The 25,549-nt window shown below is 29.5% G+C and overlaps 3 protein-coding genes across 9 annotated transcripts in view; 1 reads left to right on the top strand and 2 right to left on the bottom strand.

Moving 5' to 3' along the window:
• Positions 1 to 5,320, bottom strand: part of LOC143264822 (MICOS complex subunit MIC13 homolog QIL1) — a 153,966-nt gene extending 148,646 nt beyond the window's left edge. Inside the window, exons 1-3 of one of the 5 annotated variants that reach the window (XM_076533694.1) lie at positions 4,979 to 5,314; positions 4,726 to 4,885; positions 128 to 437 (exon numbers count right to left, since the gene is read on the bottom strand). In XM_076533694.1, the coding sequence (XP_076389809.1) occupies positions 420 to 437; positions 4,726 to 4,885; positions 4,979 to 4,992 (192 nt within the window). In that variant the 5' untranslated portion in view covers positions 4,993 to 5,314 and the 3' untranslated portion in view covers positions 128 to 419. Of the gene's footprint in view, positions 1 to 127; positions 438 to 2,101; positions 2,409 to 2,494; positions 3,443 to 4,725; positions 4,886 to 4,978 lie in introns of those variants that run through there. The other 4 variants (XM_076533690.1, XM_076533693.1, XM_076533692.1 and 1 more) reach the window with 4 other exon arrangements.
• Positions 5,321 to 5,839: 519 nt separating this feature from the next.
• LOC100877708 (E3 ubiquitin-protein ligase RAD18) lies at positions 5,840 to 9,390 on the top strand. Of its 2 annotated transcripts, XM_076533687.1 has the most exons (8): positions 5,840 to 6,407; positions 6,481 to 6,691; positions 6,789 to 6,867; positions 6,946 to 7,474; positions 7,606 to 7,867; positions 7,951 to 8,011; positions 8,085 to 8,807; positions 8,931 to 9,390. In XM_076533687.1, exons 2-8 carry the CDS (start codon positions 6,662 to 6,664, stop codon positions 9,131 to 9,133), a joined length of 1,887 nt encoding a protein of 628 aa, XP_076389802.1. In that variant the 5' UTR covers positions 5,840 to 6,407; positions 6,481 to 6,661; the 3' UTR covers positions 9,134 to 9,390. The 2 variants fall into 2 exon arrangements, with proteins under 2 accessions (XP_076389802.1, XP_003707819.2); XM_003707771.3 differs by having other exon boundaries at positions 5,840 to 6,691.
• A 9,610-nt stretch (positions 9,391 to 19,000) lies between these two features.
• The window catches only part of LOC100877819 (uncharacterized), a 688,459-nt gene continuing 681,910 nt past the window's right edge, over positions 19,001 to 25,549 (bottom strand). For both annotated transcript variants that reach the window (XM_076533686.1, XM_076533685.1), the window contains exons 11-13: positions 23,736 to 23,908; positions 20,393 to 20,542; positions 19,001 to 19,464 (exon numbers count right to left, since the gene is read on the bottom strand). In XM_076533686.1, coding sequence (XP_076389801.1) covers positions 19,345 to 19,464; positions 20,393 to 20,542; positions 23,736 to 23,908 — 443 coding nt within the window. In that variant the 3' untranslated portion in view covers positions 19,001 to 19,344. The remainder of the gene's footprint in view (positions 19,465 to 20,392; positions 20,543 to 23,735; positions 23,909 to 25,549) is intronic.

The raw sequence follows: 25,549 nt of genomic DNA on the forward strand, positions 1-25,549 counted from the left end.
ACTTTAATAAAGGCTTAGTTCTAAAAAATACTAATCCTACATTTATTTTCCAGTTTGTTTAATTGGACAGTGAAATGTTTTAAATAAAATACGATTATTCGTTTATCTACGTTTCAATTCTGAGGAATAAATAATGCAATTTATTTGTAACTATGTAGTACACATTTTGAAAAATTGGTAAATAAAATATGTTCAATTGTATACAATTTATAATTGAATTAATCAATACGGAAAACATAATAAAACCATTGTCCATTATACATTTATTTAAAAATAATATTCTCTCCGTATATCGTATTACTCGGTGAGTAATCGTTTCTTCAGACTCTGAGCAAGTATCCCAGTAAAACATTTTTATGATTAATATAAAGATTCGGTGGAAAGTTAAATTTTGATTACATCCTTAACGACCTAGGTTGTTAAAAAAAGGCTAATATCTGAAATTATATATTCTTATAAAAATTATTGTTATGAATATAATAATGAAACGAAATTTTTGTTTCATACATAGAAAATGGACTATATTGTTTCCAATATTTTGCAAAATCGCAATTTAATCTTAGGAATGTTTTATTATAATTTATTTCAGATTTTAAAAAAATGTTTTAAATATAATTTTATTATAATATTATAATTTTACTAAATGTATTATTTTGTCTCAATGATATCAGTTAAATATGCAATAAACGTATACTATATAGTATAATATGCATGTACAATGCCGCTCAAAAGTTAAATCTACTTTTTGTTTTTTAATAAATGTGATGTATTTTTTTTAACGATATTCATATCGAAAAATAGCAGAATATCTTAAATGTGTTTACGACTAGAATTAGAATTATATGTCGGACACTTTTTGAAAAAGACGACTAACATACAAAGTACTGTTTTATGCGAAAATTATAAAGTAAGAATATAATGTTTAACAATTTGTATCTGTGATTTGTGAATATATATATATATATATATATAATTGCGGGACACCCTGTATATATATATATATATACTGTATATATATATATATATATATATATATATATATATATACTGAAAAAAAAATATAATTTTGCGCCGCCTCCGAAAAGGTTGAAATGTATTTAATATACTACCTAACGAGTAAATAGGTTTCATTCATATCTGTGACGTAATTGTATGAATCAATGAAATAGAAATTACTTCATTAGGAAATAGAAATTATTTTATACTTTTTAGTGCATTTCGAAGTCGGTGTATTTTTTTTCTGAAAATTATTTTATCACTGATAAAATCAGTAATGTATAGTGTTTGTAAAACGTATTAAAAAAATACATATTTCCTCGATATTATGGTACACTTCAAACTTTTGAGCAATAGCGCATGTAACCGTTTGTCTATATGAGGTACACCTAAAGTTTCACAGTGATTTTTATTTCTCATTAGTACGATAATTTATCTGTTCTTATATAATTTGTTTTAATACTGGGCGTGAAAATGTATTAAGATATGAAATTAGAATATTCCATAGTTCATGAATTACATACTTTAAGCTCAAAATTCCATGTAAAAATTTTGAATATTTTAAGAGTTATTTATCTTATCAATATTGTAACCTGCTACCTTTTTACAAAGTCGTTCCAAAGAACTGCTGTACATACACTGCTCAAAAGAAATATGGGATAGAAAAATTTTAGGCAAAAATTGGTCAAATTTAACTAACGATAACTCCGTGAAAAATCATCGCAAAGTTATACTCTTTTTTTTAAATTAAAGCTTGAGATCTCTACTTTAAGACCCTGTAGTCCGATTTTGGATTTGATGCATCCCTACCACAATAACACCGTAAATGTGAGGTCATGTTTGCTATATTGAAAATTACAAAGTTTGACGAAATTAATGGATTTGCCACAATTTTTTTTGGTGATACCGTTTACAGGAGTATAAAGTACAAACCTTTATCTTTAATTTCCAGTATGTTAAAAACCACTACTATTTTTTTTTCGCAAAGATACAGCACTTTAAAGAAACCCTTGCATTTATGACATACGAGGTGTGACCCAAAAGTAACGAGACTGGTCCAATAAATCATTGTACCTATAGAATCAGTTCTCTGTGACATAATCACCTTCAAAGTAGTCCCCTTCAGCATTCTGGTAACAATTCTGGAACGAGGTTTTTGGAAATTCTTTCGGGAGATTCTCCGTTTTTGCCTGAACCTCTTCAACTGAGGTGAAATGGATTCCTTTGAAGCAAAATATAACTTTAGGAAATAAAAAAAAGTCGCATGGATCCAAATCAGGTGAATAAGGAGGATGCCCCATCACAGTAATATTTTTGCTGGTCAGAAATTGCTTGACAGACAGTGCCGTATGAGCGGGTGCATCGTCCTGGTACAACAGCCATCCATCGCTCCACAACTGTGGCCTTTTTTCCTAATTTTTTCATTAAATCTTTTTAGTACTTCAATGCAATAGTGTTGGTTAACAGTCTGATCACTGGGAAACTACTCAATCATTACAATTCCATTAATGTCGAATTTTGATTTTGACATGCGTGCTTTTTTGGGTTTTGGGATCCTGAAGATTTCCATTGCATCGACTGGCGCTTACTTTGTGGGTCATAGGTAAAATTCCATGTCTCATCACATGTTACAACAGATTACAACAGATTTCAATAAATTTTACAAGAAACTTGATGTTTATTCGCTGTTCGGTTTTCCGGCAGAATGCAGTTGCACGTATTCACTAAATAACACAATACTTCCAAATAGTATGACCGATTCAATCGAAATTTGCAACATGGATAGAGGAGGTATGTGGGATGATGCCACAAAAACAATTGCTGCCAATTCCATTGTTTTTTCAAGATACACACCGAGTCTCGTTTCTTTTGGGTCACACCTCGTATACAGCCGGCATTAGCATTATCCGATGTGCACCTCGAAAAAGTTACTGAACGGATTTTGCACATCATATGGCTCTGAAAAGAGCCATTTTTTTGTGTGTGTTTGTGAGTGAGTATCTGTGTGTATATTTGAATTCTAATAACACGTGTTTCCTACGCGTGTTTCCTCATTTCTCAATGAGGGGCGTAAAGGGTTAAAATTTAAAAAAAATATGGTCATATTCTTTGAAGCTTCCCCTTTAAAATGAGCCCTTCAGAACGATGGAGCCTCGAAAATTGACGTCTCTACGTTAATGAGTTGGAAAAGTACGCGAGGTACCCCCGTTTTAGGTAAGCGAGTCGTGTGCCCTGCTATTGTGATCGGTTTTTCTATACCACTGGTCTCAAAACGACACGATAAGACTTCCTATACGACTAAATGACTCTGTTCATACCTAGCAAAGCATATTAGTACTTACTTTAGGCGAATCACACATTTTTTAATCATAACTTCATTTATAGATAACAGTTCCTAAATTTATTGTTTATATTCTACAAAAAAGGCATCATCAGTTGATAGAATCTGCAAAAAAGTGGTGGGTTGTAATCAAAAGTGTGGAAAGCATTGTGTGTGGTATGAAAAAATATAATGACAACTAGTTCATATGCTAATTGTAAGCACAGAGTCATCATTATCATACGAGCAAGTTCTACCTTATTTTCTTTATTTGATAATGATTCAAAGCTGTGAAAACTTTTAGACCCAATTATTGATAATACTGTTGCCAAACGAACTTATAAATAATCGGTATATTTAATATATTCATTTTGTGTTACATAATTAAATGTTATGTTCAAATAAGATGATGCTGTCCATTCAAATAAATCTTTAGAAGTGAGAAATTAAATTACTAACAGTCTTTGCAAGCTAGCAAGACTTTTAATACTCCCTTCAATTCCATAGCATGGGCCCCCTATCATGAGTTGTTGTACAAGAATACCATTTTGCAAAAACACAGAAATCACTTAAATGATTAGTTGAATTAATAAAACTCTTTTTGCTTCTATATTGCATAGCTGTCCTATCAGACATGTTTTCTAGAACCTAATGACTTTTACGATTGTATTATTTTCAAACCGATGACCAAATAAATAGTTCACACTTACATCACTTTAGGATTAAATCTAACATAACTATAAATGTATCAATGGCCAAGAGTGAGTACTAATATACATTTCTAGACATGAACAGGGATATAAAATAACCAATCACAATAGCGGAGCACACGACTCATCTACCTGAAACAAGGGTACCCCACATCCTTTTCCAGTTTGTGGAGACATCAATTTTCAAGGCTCCATCGTACTTAAGGGCTCATTTTAAAGGGTAAGCTTCAAAGAATATGACCATATTTTTTTTAAATTTGAGCACTTTATGCCCCTCATTGAGAAAAACGCAAAAAAAGAATTTGTTTAAATTTTCCGACATTTTATAACAAATTGACAAAGTTAAAAAAAATATTTTAAAATAGCCCAATCCTTCATGAATAAAACAAAAAAACTTAACTAAATCAGTGGAGTAGTTTCTGAGAAAAAAATTCCTAAGTGAACCCTATTTTTGCCAAAATGGGCAAAAATTGCAAACTTTGAAGGCTTATCATTCCTTAACAAATTCGAAACCAGCAAAATGATGACTTAAACCCCCCCCCCTAATTTCACATGGACTATAACATACTTCGATTAAAACAAAATCAGAGATGGTGACTTCCAAAAGTGATTGATTTGGCGTGAAATGACCTCAAGGTAATCATCACTTTAGATCATGTTTATGTGATTAAACATAAAAGATGTTGAAGATAATATTACCTGCTGTGTTACTTCGTTAGGTATATTTTCCTTAACATATGGAGCAACATTGACATATATTTTTTCATACAACTTGGCAGTTTCTTCTGATCTTGACCACAAACCTTCCGTATATGAATAATATACTATACCACCTACAATACTGGCTCTTACGGCAAACCTAAAAATATAACCTCAAATTTATATTTTATATTCATCATAACATGTAAATAATATAACAGTACAATTTTTAGATTTTAATATGCATACTAACCGAATTATAGCCATTACAAAAATATAAATTATATTAACACGTAAGTTTATGTCACTTTTCCGTTTGTTATACAAAAGCACGAAAATTACGTAAGATGTTTTAATGATATCCGGTTATACAATTCAATATTTATATGAAATATATATCAATTTTGTCTACACCTGTATGTTAAGATTCATACATAAAATATTTTTTAAATAAAGTACAACACTTTTATATTTGGGAACCGTATTTGAATATTCGTAAGAACTTTTTATGATTTGCAGCGTAATTTGTGGTATTAAACAGTGGACGCAGAGTAAACCAAAGAGTTGATACATATAACAAGAGGCGACACTAGACAAGGAAACCTACCTCCTAGAGAGAGATAGAGGACACAACCAATTTTGATTTGATTTTCCAAATCAAAAGAATCGGGGGTACACATGTGTATATTGTAGAAGTATGGTAGTCGAAAAAAAATAATTTAAACCTGCATATTCACCAGTAATTTATTTATAATAAATATTTTGTCATATCTCCGTAACATCTGTAATTTTATGTGATGTATAGTTTTTCATTTTCTTATAAGTTATTTATAATAATCATTTCCATAATACATATTCTTCAAATATATTTAGTAAAGCAATCATTTTGGTATATTTTTATCTTTCTCAAGTTTTCAATGTAGTAAAATTGATAAAAATACCTCAAAAAACAATATTAGTAATATAGGGAAAATTTATTAAAAATATATTCCAAATTATTAGAGGCTGATATGAAAATAGATTTGTTTGAATTAAATTTTCAGCTCGTTTGTGTGACCAATTTAGGTTTAGGTTTAGGTTTTTATTTTCTTCATGTTTGAAGATGGCGCTTTTTGGCCACAGACTGGCTCATTGCGCCCTGTGACTACGTTTCCATCGACTACGTTTCCATCGAGGGTCCAAATCGGGTCAGAGTCGGATTTGAGTCGCGGGTTGGAGTTGCGGCAGGGTTGAACATTACCAACTGCACAAAGTCAACTACCATATTCTGACATGTAAAGGAGAGCAATATTAATTTTACAATATCATAATAACATACAAAAATTATTTCTCAGATTACAAGATCACCGACAAAAAGTAATAATAACCTCTTCTACACCGATTAATACAACACGTGATACACAATGCAATTTGGATTTGTTATGTTGGCAACACGAACTCGACTCTTGTCGTTTCCATCGAACCCAATTGAACGCTACCCTAAAATTTTGTAGGGTAGAGTTCAACTAAACCTTTGGTGTTTCCACCGTAAAAGCGCTCACCCCAACCCGACTCTAACCCGACTCTGACCCGATTTGGACCCTCGATGGAAACGTAGTCTGTGTGACCAATTTAAAAGATCAAAGATGCGGACAGAGAGTGTCGCCTCTGGTTTACTCTGTACTCTGTGTTATAGATATAATGTATTCAATGCTTTAAATTTTAAATCATGAGTATTTGACGTTAAACTCATTTTAGTCGAATTTTCTGTTTTAGAGTTTTCAAAATCTATATTTATCTCTATTATGAAGATCTATATGCGCATGTTTTTTCATGCATTTTTTCTACGTAATAATTATTAATTATGATAATTAGAAAATACTGAGTTAACATAACCACAAATTTTGTGTATGTAAACATATTTATATGAATATCTGTGTATCTTATATTTTGTATAATGTGGCCTCAAGACTATATTGAATTGAAGGTAACTATTTAATGTTTTATGTGGAATACTGTTTATTTTTTATTGTTAATTATTTTCATTATAATGTATATGAAAAATACATTATTATTTTTTAAAGTATATAGATAATCTACTAACTTGTGGGATATGTTATGAATATATGGATACTTCTGTTATAACATCATGTTCTCATAATTGTAAGGAAAAATTGTATTTTTATACTTTAATGTGAACATAACCAGCTTTATTTAATTATTGTTTTCTTCAAATTTTAGATTGCTCTTTGTGTATTAGAAAATATTTACATTATAAAACTCAATGTCCTGCTTGTTTTACGGAAACTTTTGAAAAAGACTTAAGAAAAAATAAAGTATTGGATGAAATTATAACACAATTTTTAAAAATCAAAGACAAATTAAAAATATGTGTACGAAGTCAAATAATGTTTATGCGTGATAGTGAAGCCGAAAATGTTTTAAATACACCAAAAGTAATGCGACAGTATAAAAATGTACATATGAATGATCAAGAGAATAATTCTAATTATAATAATACTAAATCCAGAATTGTTACCTCACCTTCTCTATGTGCGGAAAGAAATACATCTGGTCCTAGTACCAGTGGAAAACCTAGAATACCTTTAATGTTTACACCAAAAAATTATAATCGTACAAATGTAACAAATATGGAAGAAACCAAAGTTGTTATATGTCCTGTATGTAAAGTTACTGTTTCAGAAGTAAACATAAACAGACATCTTGATGATTGTTTGAAAAGGGAAGCAATAAAAGAGAAACCACAGATGTAAGAAAAATATTACTGATATTATCTTTAAATTATGCAAGTATATTTAATATTAGGATGTTATATTCTTCTGTTTAAGTTAATATTTTATTGATAATTATTAAAAGCATAATATATATTTATTTTCATAGAATAGAATCTAAACGTGAACCACTGCCAAAGTTAGTATTTAATCTAATGAAAGATGCTATGATAAGGAAAAAATTGAAAGAATTTAGCCTATCAACTCAAGGGGATCGAAGAGCTATGGAAGCTCGATTACAAAGATACATTGTTCTTTATAATGCAGAATGTGATAAACCAAATCCTAGATCAGTCTTAGAGTTGGTTAAACAATGTGAAGATGAGGAAAACCTGGAAAAAAAAATTAATAAAACCTCATTGTTTTTAAATGTAAATATTCAAAACTGTAATTATCTCAAATTTCATGAGATTAGATCTTTCATTTCACTTTTTACAATTATTTACTTTTTCAGAAATTACAAATTAATCGAAATACAGAACAAAGTATTATAGAGGATGAAAGAAAAAAGTATTGTAAGTTTAAAATTGTCTTTAATTATTTTATTTGCCCACAATAAAATATATAATGTTAATTTTTTTTTATTAGTGGAAGCACACAAAAATAGTTTTGAAAATTTAATTAAGAAAATTAAGAATACTGAGTCCCCGAAAAAATTGTCAGCAAGGCGCAGTTTATTGCGTGAATATCCAGATAATAATGAAAATATTTCGCGGCAAGCAGTGGCTGAAGATTTAGATGATTCAATGGTTAATACTGAAAAAAATGATTTTCAGTCTTTAGGTTCTGCCGTATACATTCAAGATTCTGATTCAGATACTTCCTGCCCCTTGCAAGTGTATTCAAATACTGATCTAAAAAAATTTCTTAATGATGAGTTATCTCCCGACAGTGGTAACAACAATGTCTCACATAATCAATCTGAGTTAAATTCTGAGGAATGTATTGGTAATAGTGAATGTAGTTATTTGTCTATAAAAACTAGTTTTCTTTCGAATGTATGTAACAATGTTTCGGCGCCTAGCGAAGAAATACATTCAGCAATGGAAACTTCATTTTCCAAACTCATGTCAAAGACTGATTCTAAAAATTCTAACACTTCAAGCTACAAGAAGCTATTACAAAGAAAGAAAAATTTGCCTATGAATGATAATATAAAACAAGCAGATTCTGTTATTTCTAATATGAGAGACAATTTTAAAAATATTATACATCAAGAGGAGGTAGAAGATGACAAATCAATACTTAATTTACAAGAAATTCAGCCTGATTTATCAAGTAACGACAGCACTGATAGTAAATTTAATTACGGTATTTAATTTTATTTTATTAAAATTTTAACACTATTTTATATCGTTAATAAAATATTAAATATCTATTTCCATATAAAATATAATTGTTTTCAAAATAATGAAATGTCAAATCGATTTGCAGGGAAAAGACGATCTACGCGTGGACTTTTAAATAAGAGCTTGACTAATACATTTAACTCAGAAAAACAAAATATTAGTGCACTTTCTGAATGTAGTGGAAAGCGTTTGTGCTCAAAAAGAAATTGCGATGTAATACAAAACGATCACCATACTGTTTCAAGTAAGAAGAAAAAAATTAAAAAGTCATCTAACAAGGAGAAATGAACGGGACATAATCTATAAAAAAGTTGTTAGGTTTAAGGATAATTGCTTTTACCTGTTTATCTTGGAGGATTTAATATATTTATACCTTAATTTATTTATAAATTATCGTTTTAGTATAGTATACTTAATTGCTTTCATGATGTTTTTTCTCTAGTTTGTTTTTAATCAATATACTTGCAATATGTATCTTATATAGTAATAATGGAGGACATGTTATTATAATGTAATTAATGTAATAAACTAAACGTATTGTACTATCCTTATTTTTATAAATTTTGACAGCTGTACTTTAAATGCTGTTTGAAAGCAATTATGTTCAGAAAATAGAAAACTTTTTTTTGGAAAATGCGCAACTTTTACACGTCATAGGTAAAGGTGGAACTGATTTATATAAAACGTTACTAAAGTTGGTCTCAAACATTGCATAGAAGAATATTTCCTGCTGAGTATGTATGTTTAGTAGGATGCTGACAAAGGGGCAGAAAGGGAATCTTGCCTTCCTTGGGGGAAGAAATATTTTTATCTCTATCATAGAAGGAAAAGGTTAGATTTTATTTTAATGCATCAGAGAGGAAAAAATATTCAATTATAAATATATACTAGTATTTTGTATGAAATAATAAACCTGACATCCATTTAAAGTAATAGAAAGTTTAGTACAAAAACTTAAGAACGACCTTAGGATTTTAGCGAGATCTCCGAGACTATTAAATCTGAAGGTTCTTTTGGGGACAAAGGACCCCGCACAGATCTTATGGAAAATGGCCCCCGGTTAAATTAGCTAAATTTTTTATATGATGTAGTTCATGATGTCCTGATCAAAAGTTCCAATGGGCTCAAGGTCGTAAGTTGAATAGTTTCCGAGATATGGAAGGTCAAAAGTCAATAATAGTTTCTTATTCGAAACTACCACGTTTGAGCATATCTGAGTGTAAGAAGCACTGTTGCGCACTGTCCATTTACTTGATCCCTTAAAACCCAATGGTAGTACTGTGGACCCTTAAAAAATATGACCCCTTGACGCTTTAACTCCCCTTCAGGAGTCAAAATAAAAAATCGCGCAAAAGGTAAAAAATGATTCTCTTTTTCTTTCATCGTATAAACATGAAGCACCGTCGGCATTAGCATTACCCAGTGTGCACCATGAGGAGGTTGCTCGATCGGATTTTGCACACTATGTGGCCCTAAAAAGGCCCATTTTTGTAGTTTTTTCTATTCGTCCATTAGAATTTCAACATTTATACTCTCTTGATACTCTCTATTAGCGGCATCTCTGCTGTATTTAAAAGACTGCCATCCGGATATTTAACATGCCTTTGGTGACGAGCAAATCCTAAATACCATAAAACACTTGCAACATGTGCGCATGTACCTAATGTTCTGGCATCGGATTGACAGGTGCAGTAGTAACCATTTATTATGTCGTCTTCTAGCTCCAGTTCATTTTCCGGAATGTAAGAAATAAAGACTTGATGTTTCATACGATTCCGAAATCATGAATAAATTCTGAGTCTTATAAGGTTGTTATCTACCAATGCAGTGTCAATCTGTAATTCTTCATCGTCCCTTTGCAGCTTATCTTGAATATAAGGAGGTGCGAGATTGACCTGATATACACCAATAGTCAAATCGCGCAAGTAATCAATATCCAGTTGAGGAAATCTGCGCACTTGATCATGTAGTCTCTACCACTGAGCGTTTCGGTATAACAGATTGTCTACCTCCACTCGTGCCTGAACAACATTGACGTCGTTCCTTCGTCGAAGCATATTTTTGGCTAATTCAATCGTTGCACTTTGCATATTGATAGAAGGATACCTATTATTGCTATATGATAGCACCACATATTCTATAGTAATCTCCAATATGTTTAGCATTCTGCACGTTAAACGTTTGAGCCAAGATTTTAAAGATTGCTTTAAAATGTCCGTTTCTGGATTCAACAATCCACCTTACTTTTGTAACAATCCGAGTATCATTTACTTCTAGAGTAGGTAACTGTCGTTGACCTCTTTCTAAAAAAGCAGGCATTTTATAAGCAATTCCTAAGCGCGTTCAAAAAGGTGTACAATCTCAATATCCTCTATCGATGAGAAAAATATCGCCAGTCTGGAACCAGTTATCTAGATCTTGAGCATCTCTTTCGAATTCATTAACGAGTATTGAGGCACCATTGTTATATGAATCTGAGAAATACGGACCCAACATGGATAAAATATATCCATCTGGTGCCAAAATGATGGTCGGCTTTAATAAATGTCTTCCTTTGTGAAGGGAATAAGATTGTCTCAAGACACGAAAGTTGCTACTCTTGTGAATGTAAGCATAGGTCGCATCACATATAACAATGCCTTTCGGAATGTTAGGTTCGTTATTAAATAGTTCATTTGCAAAGGGTGTTGTATGGCAATTTATAAACTTCTCTCTACTAACAGCCTTAACGCCAATGTTTCCAAGAACAAATCTTCCTTCCAATGATTTTCTGACATTACTTATCGCCATACTAATAGTTTATCTGCTTGGATAATTGAAAATTACCCTTAAAAATTCATCGGATAACCCTTGTCTTAACTTGCATAAGAATGTCATTAAATCTTTCTTCGAAATGTTTCTAACATATGGATCTGGAACAGGATCACAGAACATGTGGAGATCTTGAAACTGTTCTTTATTCAAAGAAAATAAGCACGAGAATTCTTCATCGTCAAGATTATCGAGATCTTCTAATCTCCTCTGATGGTTTGCTTCTTTGCGAAGTTGTTCGAGAAAAACTTGTAACTCAGGGCCTGGAATAACATAAGGTCGATTGACGAAAGTCAATCCTGGTATGATATCCAAAATAATGCGGCCATCATGATTGAGATGATGAGCACAACAACGAGCACTATCAGGAACATAAATATTTCCTTTAATAAAGATATGGACCCTATTTTCCATAGATATACGAACTGTATTATCCACTACTTCACAAAAGATGCAGGCACGATTATGCTTCTGTTTTACAATATTCAATCGTAAACAGGTTGGGTTATTTCTAATTATTCCAAGTTCATTTGTAAGAGACTGGTTGCAATTAAAATAAATGCGAGTGCCATTTTGAATGTCTATATTCGGTAAGTTCATAGAGTCACGGCGCGATATTGCAATCTGTTGTCTAGCTTCATCATCGCCTATTCGAGGCATTTGCCTTACGTTTCCCAAAAGATTACAAACAAAACATCTGTAACAACCCTGAGACCTAAGTTCAGTTTATTACAAGCGCTAAAAGGTAAAGAGCGGCTTTTACCCCTAAACGACTCGATTTTACAAATGAAGATTGTGGGATTCGTGTGGTGTGCGGTTAAGGAGTGAAATCCACAGGTCAAAATCTTTCAACAATTAGATTTATTCAATAAACGATAAGAAAATGAAACTAACAATTGACAATAACAACAAATAAAGAAATATATATATATATAAATTATAAATGATTGATTAGTACAAAGAACTAAATAGATCTTGAAATAATAATAATAATAAGAAATAATAGAAATTGATAAATTAAACAATATGTAACAGATAATTATGAATTTAATGATATGAGACTCGCTGGTCAGTACTTTATATTGGACCGTATCTAATTTAACTTCGCATTTGTAATATTAACTAAATTTGATATTCCTTATATATATATTCGATTTTCGTGTTCGAAGTTATCGCAGTGACAAGACTTTACTTGATTAACACGCTTATAATTTATAATGAATCCTACCTAAGTGTGATTCGGTTTCTAACTTAATATAAATGAAATTTTACAAAATTAGTAATGTTAGCGCTTTTATAGTCTACCGCCGCGAGGAATTCGACCTAAGTGAGATTCTCTAAACGTATTAAGATACGTTTTCGCAAAATTAGACAGATTTATCTACTATCTAACGCGGTGTAGTCGACTACGGAAATGTACGCTAGAGACAGAACAATATTCTTTCACTAATTCAACTTCCAAAATTTGTCTAAAGTTAATAAGCTTCCTCAATACTTGACCAGTCAAGTATTAAGAATCTTTTTGGCTCTTTGACAGCGAAAATTGTTCCAGTTATATTAATCAAGGAGACTTCTATCGCGTTCGACTTCGAAAATTGTTCTGCTGCTTAGATGGGTTTCGCTCGCCCTTTTATACTCGCAGGTTCGCCGAATTCCTGGAATTTCTGTGACGTCAGAATATCTAAATTTTCATATAACTTCGTTATTATACATTAATTATAAAATCGAACGGTTTAGTTATATTTTAAATGTCGCTCTTCAATTAATGGCTATCGTTTCGATACTAAAATGGTACTCTAATGGTGTTTTAACGAAAAATACATTTTCTGTCCTTTTCTATCAGAGGCGAGTCTACTTCGATTTACAGCTTTCTAGTTTAAGGAAATAATTTTGGTTCCGGCCATGAGTAGTTTAGCACTGGTTGATTTTACGTATATAAATTGATTTAATTAATTAATTAATTTAATGTCAAAAAATGCCGAAAATAGAAATAGTATCGCTATCCTTTTCTAGGATTAGCGCTGATCTCAAGGATTTCGGGCGAGTATCGCGGCACGTAGGCACATCATAGCGTAACGGAAATTTCTCGTACAAACTATTTATTAGAAAATAAAATAAAATAATACATAATTTTGTTTTAATGATTCAAACTTAATGTTCAGTTGTTTTCGCGAAAAATATTACCTACTCTAAATCAACATTATAAGATAATAATTAATGTAAATGATAATATATATATATTATGATTACCGACTGTCGAATTTGATAGATATGGTAATAGATACCTAATGTACTGTCGATAATTGGCAACTACGGTCGATAATTGACTATTCTAATCGATGGATAGAAGGTTGTCGCGATGATGCCGGTAGAAAGAAAAAAGGTTTCCCCAGGGACGTTACACATCTACTTTTCGGAGCCATTACTTTCTTCAAAACTAATAGGACAAGTGAAAAGACCGTAGAAGATGCCACTTAAATAAAGTACTGTAGGATAGCAAACATAACAATAGAATTCGGCAGTTGGTGATAGCGTTGCGGCGATGCTGGCTTCGCGGTGCATTTTCTGTGTTTTGTCAACAATTCCATTAGAGTAGGAGTAACGGTGTTGCTCGGCATCAAAGGTATGTTAAATATCCGGATGGCAGTCTTTTAAATACGACCAGAGATGCCGCTAATAGAGAGTATCAAGAGAGTATAAATGTTGAAATTCTAATGGGCGAATAAAAAAAACTACAAAAACGGGCCTTTTTAGGGCCACATAGTGTGCAAAATCCGATCGAGCAACCTCCTCATGGTGCACACTGGGTAATGCTAATGCCGACGGTGCTTCATGTTTATACGATGAAAGAAAAAGAGAATCATTTTTTACCTTTTGCGCGATTTTTCATTTTGACTCCTGAAGGGGAGTTAAAGCGTCGGGGGGTCAAGGGGTCATATTTTTTAAGGGTCCACAGTACTACCATTGGGTTTTAAGGGATCAAGTAAATGGACAGTGCGCAACAGTGCTTCTTACACTCAGATATGCTCAAACGTGGTAGTTTCGAATAAGAAACTATTATTGACTTTTGACCTTCCATATCTCGGAAACTATTCAACTTACGACCTTGAGCCCATTGGAACTTTTGATCAGGACATCATGAACTACATTATATAAAAAATTCAGCTAATTTAACTGGGGGCCATTTTCCATAAGATCTGTGCGAGGTCATTTGGCAATGAATTCTCTATGGGAAGTTTGAAAAATTTTTGGAAGGGCCTATTTTAATTAATAACCTGGCTAACGTTTATAATAGAGAAAGTGATTTATGTCATTATATGTATATCATTGCAATCTTAGCTGGAAGATTATGCACTATAAAGTGGAGTATATGGAAATAAATCTTCAATAATTTTATTATTACAAAGGCCCTATGGTATTACCTTGTATAATTTTGTAATTTCATTTTTATCATTTAGTACATTATAATATAAATAAGTATGTTACAAGAAAAATAAATCTATATATATCAAAGACATTGAATTTTATTGAATACATTATAGTGTTTTAATCAGCAAAAAATCAACAATGGTAAATAATGATAAACACGTATACTTCTACATCTCACCTTTTTATAGATATTAACAATATAATAAGCTTTATTTATCTTAGAATAGCTGTGTTTAACGTTTTTACGCATAAAATATTTATCTTTGTTATATATTTTATTACTCACATACTTTGGTATCATTTATACATTTAATTTTATGTACACTCTCTATATATAATATTATGCAGTAGAACTTTGAAAGCTTCTAATGTTCTAATTGAACATCTATCACATTTATCAAACATTGTATCCATAGCTCCTTTTTTCAATATTCTATTAGAATCTTTATAATAATGATTTATTATAATGTATTTTATAGCTATATTATTTTATACCTATATATATATCCTTTCTTCCAAATAAATATAAGCTCAACATTCTTATAGGAATGAAATATTCTACATCTGTAAATTGCACTGTCATACATTATTTTGACATTATATATGTTATTCATATTTGGCAGTGTTTCTGAAACTATTTTTTGCGAAACCTGAAAGTTAAAATTTTTTTCTTTATTTTCTTCTCTAATTTTTTTTGGTAAATAGTATAATTTGTAGGAGCACACTTGCTAAAAATACATTTAACTATTCCCTGTTACATTATATATTAATGAGTAAAAAGCTATTGGTAAACACAATTTGATGGATAACTATGAAATAAATAACTTTGTTATTTCTTAGCACCTATTGTCAAATTACTACACATGTATTGTTTTTATTTTATATTACCATATAGTAATATATTTTATATTCAATCCTTTGATACAATTTATCCTATATTAATTCATTTTCAGAATTCAAAAATAAATTTGCGTTCAAAAATATTTGTGTTACACGATAAGATTTTCAATTTTAAATTTTCAGAATTAATGGTTACGCATAAAATGTTTAAGAACCACTGCTTTATGGTATGGCATCACGTGAGGTAGTTACTCAACGTTTACTACACTCCTAAATATTCTACAAGCGAGTTTAGTTTTTCTTACGTATAAGAATTTAGAATATATCTTGGAAGATAGAAAACATAGAAATAATATTTTATGACACTTTTAACATTTGTAATCTTTGATTATTTAATTATTTTTTATATGTGAAACAAAATTTGGTGAATTGATGTTTTGCATGTTGTAAATATTTTTAAGTTTAGTTGTATAAAAACAAGCATTACAAAATTGTAATTTTTTATATATCGAATACTGAATTGATATTGATTAATAATTTTGTAAATAAAGAAAGACAATCATTACACAATGTAAGAGTTGCATAAACCGATTTTTTTAATACTTTAGAATACTAAATCTAACGAAGAGTTTACGTAGAATTTTCATTTCTAATAGCTTTAAGTTCCTTCCACGATACATAATTTAAACACGATACACTTGATGATTGTATTTCTTGCGGTCAATAGTGTCGCTAGCGCCGATTGAATCGGAAACTTGTTCCAAAACTCACGTTTAGGAACAGAAAAGGGGCGTGCTTAAATTTTTAGATTTCCTAAGTTAGAAATTTAGAAATATAGAATTCTTCAAATTTTTGAATTTTATAAATTTCATAAATGTTCAAAATCACAAATTTTCAAATTTAAATATTTAAAATTCTATTAATTGAGAAGTTTATGAATTTTCAAACTTTCAAACTTGCAAATTTTTGAGCCCTGCATGGAAATATTTTATATTGCAACATGCCATAGCCTTGTTCATAGCAATATAACGAAAGTCATCAACAATCGCTGTTACTTACCACTGGTTTAACGCAGTGTTCAAGACAAAATAATGTTGCTTTTAGTTGCAGTTCTATAATTTTTCCTTATCATCCATTAGTACGCATGAACAGTATTGTTTCGCTAACAAACGACGTGTAGTAATCCAAGATTAGTATATCCACCATTATATTTTCTTTCAAATAATACTTCAATTTAATTTTTATTAAATAAGTTTAAGATGTAAAATAAAGTATATAGAAGAATTTCGCTATTGTATATATGTTTTATTTGAAAGAAAGTATGATACGTGAATTTCATGAACACATATATAAGTATTTTTCAATTTGTGTTTTACATTCATTGTGTTTTACAAATGCATAGAACACGTGTTGGTATGCGATTTAATTCGCAACGATATGTTCGAAATATTTAAATTATGTTTTATCACTTTTCAACTTTATGGACATGATATTTTAAAATTGAAATATTTCTATAGTTATTTACAATAGGCTCGATGTTTCAATGATGTAACAAAAACAACATTTTGGTTACATTACAGTTTTTGTTCCGCGATATTTTGATTAATTCTTTGATTATCGTATTTGATTCACGCTATCTTTTTTATTACGTTTAAAATGATTGAGTTCAATAAATAATTTTAAGAATACCGGATATACATATTTATTTACGTTCATCGACGAAAATTGCGATATTTTTTCTTCTGCAATATATTTTGCTACGAATCACATTGTAGCACTTTCTTAAATTTATTCATAGTTGAATAGTGATCATCAAATCGTGAATATGAATTTCCATTAATATTCGTAGGAATCGAAGCTGTGCATTGTTTAATTGAGGCTATTGAATTTTCGTCTATTTCGTTTAAAAGCTTATAATTTAAGTCTTCTCATATTTCAACGAATTTGCAAAAACTGTAGAATTGTTACTTTGCAATCAAAAATATAAAATTTCATCTAATCGGCTTAGAATATATGATTGCATTTTGACTGAATAATATTTATGAAATTTTTTTTATATCGTATTAGTATTAAATAGTTTTGCATATCATCATTAACGCAACTAGATAGAGATGAGAATGGGCATTGTTTGTACTACGAAAATACAGATTGATTCTTCTTACATAACGCGAAAGACGAAAGTCATAGGATACTTCATGAAGTACTTTATATGTATAGTTCATGTCAGAAACACCGATATTTCCAAATGTTCTAATTTTCAAATTTCAAATTCACTATTCAAAAACTTTCAAGTACTGAAATTCTCTTTCTAAAAGTCATTTGGTCACCCAACAAATATCCTAGTTATGTCAAATGATAATATACTGAAATATACTGTATATGTATATGTATATAAAATTTAATGCAATAAGATTGTATAGAGTTCTTTACGATTTCCAATATTTCGAAGGATGAAGACAATTACTGAGAGCGAAGATTTACAAAAATATTATGCAGCTTTATAATCAATTCAATAATTTTTTATATTTTTTAATGAATGTCACAAAAATACAAATTCTAACTATATTTTTTCATTTATTGAATATATAACTGCATTGCAATTATGTGTTTTTCTCCTTTTTTTACCATTGGTGCAACTAAATGGTAAACGGTGCAAGTTAAAAAATAAATTTTCATATTTTGAGAAATTTAAGTTTCGATATTTCCAAATGTCCGTTCTCAAATTTGTACGTTTGAAAATTTTCAATTTTCCAAATTTTTACATTTCTAAATTCAGTGTCTCCACATTTCGTAATTCCGTAATTGTCAAATATTTATTATTCATTTTTTATTGTTTAGTGTCAATTGATCATGTCTAGTATAGCCAATTCGTACCAGCAGAAAACCTGGCTCAACCTAGATGAAAATTTTAGTTACGCCAATGACCTTTACATTTCTCTAGTTCTTATAATAGTTTTATTACTTTGAACGAGTTTTTTGAGAAATCGTTTCGAAGCATAAATCCTGCTAGATCCAATAATTTACATTTAAGCATTACTACTTAATTTAAGAATCAGAGAAATACAATAAACACAGTTTGATATTTCAACATGTTTAGTTAAGTATTTTAATTATTACATCTCGTGATGCGAAAAGTAGCGAAGCATTTTTTACAAGTAATAAAATCAACACAGCATGTTTAAGGCTTCAATTTTCGTAGATATTTACAAAGCTAATATACAGGTTGTATGTGTATTGCACTCGAGCGCCACGTTTGCTTCTATGTTTATTTATGCAGAATCATCTCATAGATTATCTGTTAACAAACTAATAAACAAATTGCAAGGTATTGATTTTCGTTATGAGATTGATCTTCGTAATTCGAGAGTTCTTTCTCTTTCTTCTTTAAGGCTCTTCAATTATACTTAACGTGATTAGCGTCACGTTATATTTTCTCGTTTGCTTCGTCTCATCACCGTAATACCTATGGAACCTCTTATTTTACGTAACAGATCAATTATATCAGCTGTTGACATATGTTCCACGCTTTCGTCGTTTACCTGAAATGAAAATGGAAATAATGGAAATAATCTATAGGGGCAGTTTTTAAGAAAGTTTGACACAATAGGAATAGCTGTCTCTAGTACAGTACATGAAGGTAAACACGGCTAGGGATAATAATTTTACCAATTTTTGCCAATCTCTTTATATCTGTGATATCCCGTATTATTATTGTTCATGTACAATAGTAATACTCAATATTTTCTTGTCTCTTTTATTTGTTTTATTGTTTGAATACCTAATTTGCCAAACTCTAAATTATAGTTTTTTGTAGTTTAGATTTTAGATCATTAGTTTTCAGTCTTAAGAATATAATTCCAATAATTCAATTAAATGTTTTTATGGTACTTAATTCCATTGTAAAAATATGATATCTAAAATCAGTGTACATGGTAACTCTTATAATTTTTGTCAAATTTGCTTAAAATTTGGAGAAAATACTTTTTATTGAATATTCTTTGGAAACATAATTATATGACTTTTACAACTCCTTAAGAATTAACGTTTTTATGTAGAAATTGCAAAGTAAAAATGACACTTGTTGTTTAACATCTATCAATTTGACTAAACAGCATATTTCTTTAAATTTTATATTCTTCCACGTTTTAACGAATTTAACATAAAAATATAAATCAAAATACTGAGAAAAAGATATAATAGACTATTATTGGAAAATAAACGATTGATATTATGTAATGAGTTATTTAGCAAAATGAATTTTTCTGTTTTTCTAATTTATTCTACATTAATGCTTACTAAGAAAATATGAACAACATTAAATTATAATGTTAAGAATATCAATTTTTCTTTCAAATTTCTACGTATTAAATGATAAATTTTCATTCTTTTCTGCCAGCGTGTATATACATGTTTAAGGAAATTACAAATATTAAAATGAAATACAAAATTGTTACAAAATAATACTACCATCATGAGCACATCTCCTTGTTTGAGCCTTCCGTCTTTGGCTGCTACACTGTCGGGATGGACCACTGATATAACAGTGTGGTTTCCTTCCGGTTGTAAACTGAATCCTAGTCGGCTGTTCCACCCACGTGTCAGCTCTACCATGAACACCTTTCAAAATAATAGTAACTACATTAATTAACTTATGTACGATTTAATATTACTTATTTTCCAGTTTGTTTAATTGGACAGTGAAATGTTTTAAATAAAATACGATTATTCGTTTATCTACGTTTCAATTCTGAGGAATAAATAATGCAATTTATTTGTAACTATGTAGTACACATTTTGAAAAATTGGTAAATAAAATATGTTCAATTGTATACAATTTATAATTGAATTAATCAATACGGAAAACATAATAAAACCATTGTCCATTATACATTTATTTAAAAATAATATTCTCTCCGTATATCGTATTACTCGGTGAGTAATCGTTTCTTCAGACTCTGAGCAAGTATCCCAGTAAAACATTTTTATGATTAATATAAAGATTCGGTGGAAAGTTAAATTTTGATTACATCCTTAACGACCTAGGTTGTTTAAAAAAGGCTAATATCTGAAATTACATATTCTTATAAAAATTATTGTTATGAATATAATAATGAAACGAAATTTTTGTTTCATACATAGAAAATGGACTATATTGTTTCCAATATTTTGCAAAATCGCAATTTAATCTTAGGAATGTTTTAAATATAATTTTATTATAATATTATAATTTTACTAAATGTATTATTTTGTCTCAATGATATCAGTTAAATATGCAATAAACGTATACTATATAGTATAATATGCATGTACAATGCCGCTCAAAAGTTAAATCTACTTTTTGTTTTTTAATAAATGTGATGTATTTTTTTTAACGATATTCATATCGAAAAATAGCAGAATATCTTAAATGTGTTTACGACTAGAATTAGAATTATATGTCGGACACTTTTTGAAAAAGACGACTAACATACAAAGTACTGTTTTATGCGAAAATTATAAAGTAAGAATATAATGTTTAACAATTTGTATCTGTGATTTGTGAACAGTTGTTCAATCGTTTTAAATAAACGATTCTGTGCCATATTCTCATATAAACACAAACTTTTTTAACCGACTTCGAAAAAGGAGGAGGTTACTCAATTCGATCAGTATATATATCACTATTCCTACCGCGACCGGTCAAATGACCGTTTTCAAAATTTCGATTAGAATTTCCTGTATAAAGCGTAATTGAAACGCCTTTAAACTTCATGACTTTTCCTGAAACATGCATATAATACTTTTTTCAATATTTATTTCGTTCTTTATTGTTTAGTTTTTGAGAAAAATTAGTAGTCTGTCTTACCTACCACGACCGGTCATTTGACCGGTAGAACGATTTATACCTTTTTGTAATAGTATTCTCTCAGAGGCTCAATTCCGAACTTATAAATACGTTATAAACGATAGATAATGCAGTTTTAGCATGATATTATCCAAAAAGTGCCTTCCAGGTACTGCTTTACGGCCCTTCCAAGTGTATATAGCTTTCGCTCGCCTATCGGTCTCGCGGTATTTATTTGCCTGATTGGTATTCGACGCAGTCAAGAACTTAGGATTTTCTAACACTGTCTCATTTACTATGATTATAAAATAAATAAAATTTTAGCCGAAGGGGACGCCCAAACGTTTTTTGATGAATTTGAAATCAATAAACTCTTGCGACGCGAACATAGAACATCAGTACGTCAAAGTCACAAGAAGTATATTCAGCAGTTTTTTATTATTTTGTATTTCTATTCTATTATTATTCTACCTGTATTTTATGTTGTTATAAGTATTGTTTTATGTGTTATAAGTGTCATTTCCAAAAAAACTAGACAAAATCATCAGTACTTCGCCGTAAGTTTCACATTTTATCTTTTATTCATTTCTTTATGTATTTGGATTTACATTTATACATTTTAGTTTTTATTTTGAATAAAATTTATTTTCAGTTGAATATTCATGTCCCAAATGTCAAGTTTGAAGAGTGTAAATTCATTATTAGAAAAAATAAATGATATTGATGAAGAATGTACCGAAAATGATCAGGAAATTTTTGATATTGAAAATGACAGTGCAGAAAAACGTAAAACATGTCAAATTAGATAGTGCAAAGATAATAAAACCAATAAAATTGGTCTGCAATGTAAAAAGTATGTATGTGGAAAATGTACAATCGAGAGGCCTATTTGCAAAAAATGTGGTGAAAACGAATAAAGTACATAGTATATACTTCTAAATAAAAGAAACTATATTTTTATATTATTAAATTGGCTATTATTTTCATCCTATATTAAAAAATATAAGTTGTGCTAAAGACCGGTCATTTGACCGGTCGCGGTAGGAATAGGTATACGTGAAGTGTCGGTAGGAATAGTGATATATACTGATAAAATATATATATATATATACTGAAAAAAAAAATATAATTTTGCGCCGCCTCCGAAAAGGTTGAAATGTATTTAATATACTACCTAACGAGTAAATAGGTTTCATTCATATCTGTGACGTAATTGTATGAATCAATGAAATAGAAATTACTTAATTAGGAAATAGAAATTATTTTATACTTTTTAGTGCATTTCGAAGTCGGTGTATTTTTTTTCTGAAAATTATTTTATCACTGATAAAATCAGTAATGTATAGTGTTTGTAAAACGTATTAAAAAAATACATATTTCCTCGATATTATGGTACACTTCAAACTTTTGAGCAATAGCGCATGTAACCGTTTGTCTATATGAGGTACACCTAAAGTTTCACAGTGATTTTTATTTCTCATTAGTACGATAATTTATCTGTTCTTATATAATTTGTTTTAATACTGGGCGTGAAAATGTATTAAGATATGAAATTAGAATATTCCATAGTTCATGAATTACATACTTTAAGCTCAAAATTCCATGTAAAAATTTTGAATATTTTAAGAGTTATTTATCTTATCAATATTGTAACCTGCTACCTTTTTACAAAGTCGTTCCAAAGAACTGCTGTACATATGTATATAGTAAATACGTAAGTATGTGAAAAGGTAAAAACGGTTACTTAGACAATATTTTTTCGAAAAAGCGAATAGTTTAAAAATAATCTATATGTCATATGCATTTTAGTATGGAAAGTTTATTACATCAATTAAAGATTTTACTCCATAATTGGCTAAGTTTCTAAACGTAATTTCTAAGGTATTATTAAATCAGAAGACAAGGAGGCAAGTTACTACTATTTAGTATTATACTATAAATAATTAGTTTTTATTAATTTGTTGCTAGTTTATTATATCATTTTACCTCAGTTCCTTGTTCAAGATCTGTATTGGGAATAGCTGAATCGGTAGTGTCTTTTCCGACTTTCTCGTCTTTGTTTTTGGCTTTATCTATTCCATCATCTGGAGCAAACATCACGCCTTTCCACTTCAACAAACCTTTACTGCCACCAGGATCATCCGTTCCCAATATTTTTCCTGAAAAATCGAATTTATGAGACACAAGTTATAGTAAATTATTGAAATTTGTAACGATATACATATATTGTGAAATTTTTCGACAGTGTTATCAAAATATGTAAATTATTAAATATTCGATATACGAACATTTAAATTATTGTTATTATTATAGAAAGTAGATAAAATAATTGACAGGATATAATTTCAGCACGGAAATATGTTTAGTGCTGACAAAAAATTTTTTCAAGATTACCGCGAATGCCATTTTATTTATTGACATTTAATGCCAATGAAAACAATTTAAATGGTCGTCTTAAATGCATTGTCATACTCATAGGCCATATTTCATAAAATCAGTCAATAAAGTTAAAGTTAAGCATGTAGTAAGCCTCAGTTTGATGTACATATAGATCTAATTGTACTGTTAGTGTAAACTATTACTTAATTGAATTTATAAATTGTTACATTGTACCATCACTGAAAAATGAATTTAGATGACAAATGTATTGTAGAACGTCATCCATAATGTGAATGACAATTCACTTACACTTTCGCGTCAGAAATCTGTTTCACAATATTCGAAAAATATTCGAAAGATATTGAACAATTGTATATAAAACAAAAGATGCCACGGTTTAATTATATTACTACAGGGATATTATTTAACAATTATGAAACGAACTATTTAACAATTATAAAGTGAATTGTTCGCAAACAAGTAACACAGTTGAATTGTATGGATAAGAAAGGTGGCTTGGTGTGTTAGTAACAAGATATTGTACGCTTATGTGTTAATATGAGATAAGATAGTACTGTTCATTATACACCAGTGACGTATTTTTGTCAGTTAGCTTCTACATTTCTCAATACGTATACAGCTATATTTACTTATATACAATATATTCACAGTGGTCTACATGTGGTGAATATTGTAATTTAATTAATTATATTTTGACTATAATTTAATATAACGTATAATACCTATAAGAATCTACATACATCACGAACATTTGATTATCTAAATTTTTCTGATTGAAAGAAGCAATGTGTACGATGTTATTAAAATTATATTTTATTACGTAATTACTGCAAAATACTTATATCCGTATTAGTATCTAATTCTTTACAAATTATTACAAGGAAGAGTAATAAGGAAAAAGATGTTTAAAATTTTAATTTCAAATTATCAGTTGGGAAAATTATTAACACTAATCCTATGAAATCGGAGTGATCAATTCAGGCGTTTTTTATTTTAATCTTTAAAATGATTTTTTTTTAATTTGTACTGATTTTTCTGGAAATAAAGAATGTTTTATTGTTTGCTTTGTCATGTTTCTACTGCACTTTTAATTTCAAAGTACGTGCGTATTATCCGCTGCTACAGTTAGTATTAATATAATTTCAATTTATGTAGTAAGAAAATTAATTATTTACTGATTTTTTTATGAAAAACGTTCCAAATTACTTAAGTGTACAAATGTAAATTTGTCTAATCAAATATGAAGAAGTAATGATGCTATTGTATTTGGTTTATCAAGATTTAATGTGATACTAATAATTAAGTTTATGTAGGAATGACTATAAAAAATTAAAAGTCTTTATTTAAAAATATTTGTCAAAATTTGTATTATTTTTTAATTTAAATATTGTATGTTCGAT

Source organism: Megachile rotundata, chromosome 7 (genome assembly GCF_050947335.1).
Source record: "Megachile rotundata isolate GNS110a chromosome 7, iyMegRotu1, whole genome shotgun sequence".
In the NCBI taxonomy this organism is placed as follows: domain Eukaryota; kingdom Metazoa; phylum Arthropoda; class Insecta; order Hymenoptera; family Megachilidae; genus Megachile; species Megachile rotundata.

Bases quoted from the DNA above. Each gene is read 5' to 3' on its own strand.
- LOC100877708 (XM_003707771.3), top strand. From the start codon at position 6,662: ATGTGGCCTCAAGACTATATTGAATTGAAG. The intron at 6,692-6,788 runs GTAACTATTTAA...TATTTTTTAAAG, and splicing joins AAGACTATATTGAATTGAAG to TATATAGATAATCTACTAAC. The intron at 7,868-7,950 runs GTAAATATTCAA...TTACTTTTTCAG, and splicing joins AAACCTCATTGTTTTTAAAT to AAATTACAAATTAATCGAAA.